The sequence below is a fragment of the Chironomus tepperi genome, unplaced genomic scaffold (genome assembly GCF_022539635.2).
Source record: "Chironomus tepperi strain 1889 unplaced genomic scaffold, CSIRO-AGI_Ctep_v1 contig_112, whole genome shotgun sequence".
Lineage (NCBI taxonomy): Eukaryota > Metazoa > Arthropoda > Insecta > Diptera > Chironomidae > Chironomus > Chironomus tepperi.
In genome coordinates, this window is record NW_027226234.1 from 8,775 (window position 1) to 11,121 (window position 2,347).

The window sequence follows — 2,347 nt, forward strand, 5'->3', positions numbered from 1 at the left end:
TGTTCGCAACTTCGAACCGTGCCCCGAATACCAGGGCCGCGCGGTGTGCGTTGACGTTACGGACTCCAACCCATGCGCACCCAATACGGGGAGCAGGACAAATTCTTCATCGTTTTCGAGATCGACATGGAACGACCGGACGCGCCGGAAGGCCACGGCGCCCGGTGGTGTGTGTGGTCGCCCCCGTTCACGCCAAGCTCGGGGAGAAGGCCAATCTCGGAAATTCCTGGCCCAATGGTGGGGCCGCGCGTTGACCGTCGAGGAACTCGAGACCTTCGACACCGAGGACCTCATCGGCCGCCCGGCGCAGCTCACCGTGGGCCACGAAGAGGACGAAGCCGGAAAGGTGCGCGCCCGGATCCTCGCGTGCCAGCCGTACAAGGGGACCGAGCCCCTGAAACCTTCCGGCACCTTCGTCCGGAAAAAGGACCGGCCGGAACGAGGCCAGGGCGGCGCCGGCGGGTCCCAGTTCAAGCGAACCCCCAAACAAGAGTCCGCGCCGCCCAAGCCGGCCACCAAGACCGCCCCGGGCGCGGCCACGCAGGACCCGGGCGGCGTGCAGATTCACTTCGGCGCCGCCAAAGGGGTCGAACTAAGCGACCCTCTCGAAGAGCAACTCCGGTCCCTGATCGCCAAGTGGCTTCTGGCCCACTACCCCACCATCGCCAAGCCATCGGCCGACGATAAACGACTGGCGACGGCCCTGGAGATCTTCCGGAAGCGTTTTGAGGCGGAAGACGCGGCCAAAGCCAGCCAAGCGGAACCCGCGGAAACGGAGCCCTACCTTCTACCGACATGAACGAAGGACCCTCCGAAGACGCGCGGTTCTTAGCCTGGGCCGGCGCCGGGCAAAGCCTCTTGCTCACCGGTTCGGCCGGCACGGGAAGTCCACCTTGCTTCGCCAGTTCATTGCTGAGGCCCGGAACGGTTGGGCGGACATCGCCGTGACCGCTTCCACGGGCATCGCGGCACTGAACATCGGAGGGTCCACCATTCACCGCTGGGCCGGCATTCAACTCGGCGCCGGCGAGTCCGAGACGTTCGAGGACGCCGCCAACCGCTTGGAACTAATGAAGCGAAACGTGGCGCGGGCGGGAGCGCCGGATCCAAGACGCGCGGACGCTGGTCATTGACGAGATCTCCATGCTGCCGGGCCGGCAGTTGATTTCTTGGACTTCTACGGTTCCGGCGGCGCCGCGGGACGGATGCGCCCTGGGGCGGCCTGCAAGTGATCTTGGTGGGCGACTTCCTGCAATTGCCCCCGGTCCGCACCGACGGCCGGCCCTACGACTGGGCCTTCAATTCGCAGATCTGGAAGTCGGGCGCCGCGGTCAAAAGACCATCGTCCTTGAAACCGTGCGCCGGCAGGACGAGCCCGACCTCGTGGCCTCCTCCAAGCGGCCCGGGTTGGGAACCTCACCGGGCGCGCCGCGGAGATCCTCATGCGGCGCGTGAAGCACCATCCCGAAGCCAACCGGCCGCGCCTCCTGACCCACAACGCCCAGGTGGACAAGTGGTGTGACTTCATGCTTTCCGAAGTGGAAGGGACCGAAGTTCACCTGCCGGCTTTTATGCAGGGCGACCCGAAGGAAGTCGAAAGCCTCGCGAAGAACATCCTCGCGCCGGAAGACCTCCGTTTGAAGGTAGAGCCTTCGGGTCATGAACTTGGTGAACCGGGACTGCGACCGGCCCGATTCCGAGGCGAAGGTTTACGTCGCCAACGGGCAAGTCGGCGTCGTGCGCGCCATCGAACCGGACCAGGCCCGCGTGCACGTCGAATTCAACGTCCCCGGCGGAACCGAGCACGCCTGGGTGACCCCGTTCGAGTGGTCTTGGTCCCACAACCCGCCGGAGAAGGGCGGCCCGTCCTTCACCCAATTTCCGCTGCGCCTGGCCTACGCCCTCACGATCCACAAGGCGCAAGGGTTGACCCTGGACGAGGCCCACATCGACATCCGGGCGGCGCGGGAACCGGGCCAGGCCTACGTGGCTTTGAGCCGGGTCCGGAGCCTCGCCGGGTTGAGCCTCAAGGAGTGGCCCCAGGGGATTTTCGTGAGCCCGGAGGCGATTGAATTCTACGAGAGCCTCAAGCCTGGCTACCGGTTCAAGCCGACGCCAACCGGGGAAGGTCAACGACGCCCATCCGCAAGCCGAAGGCGCCGCCCCGGCAGAACCCGCCCAACCCGCACCCGGAAGCGGACCAAGACGAGATTCCGGGCCTGGAGTTGCCCCCGGCGGCGACCGAGCCCGAGATGAGCTTCGACGACTTACCCCCGGGCCCCCGTGCGGCCGCCGGCTTCCAGCGACCCCCAGAGCGGCTACGCCGCCAAGCGACGCGCCGACGAGG

At 66.6% G+C, this 2,347-nt stretch overlaps 1 protein-coding gene across 1 annotated transcript; it reads left to right on the forward strand.

The window, feature by feature from the left end:
* Nucleotides 1–795: 795 nt before the first annotated feature.
* Nucleotides 796–2,018, forward strand: LOC139087415 (uncharacterized; the record flags this gene model as incomplete). Its single annotated transcript, XM_070636209.1, is given in 3 exon segments — nt 796–877; nt 880–1,121; nt 1,858–2,018. Coding segments are annotated over 3 exon segments (485 nt in total), but the record flags the coding sequence as incomplete, so codon positions are not given.
* Nucleotides 2,019–2,347: the final 329 nt, after the last annotated feature.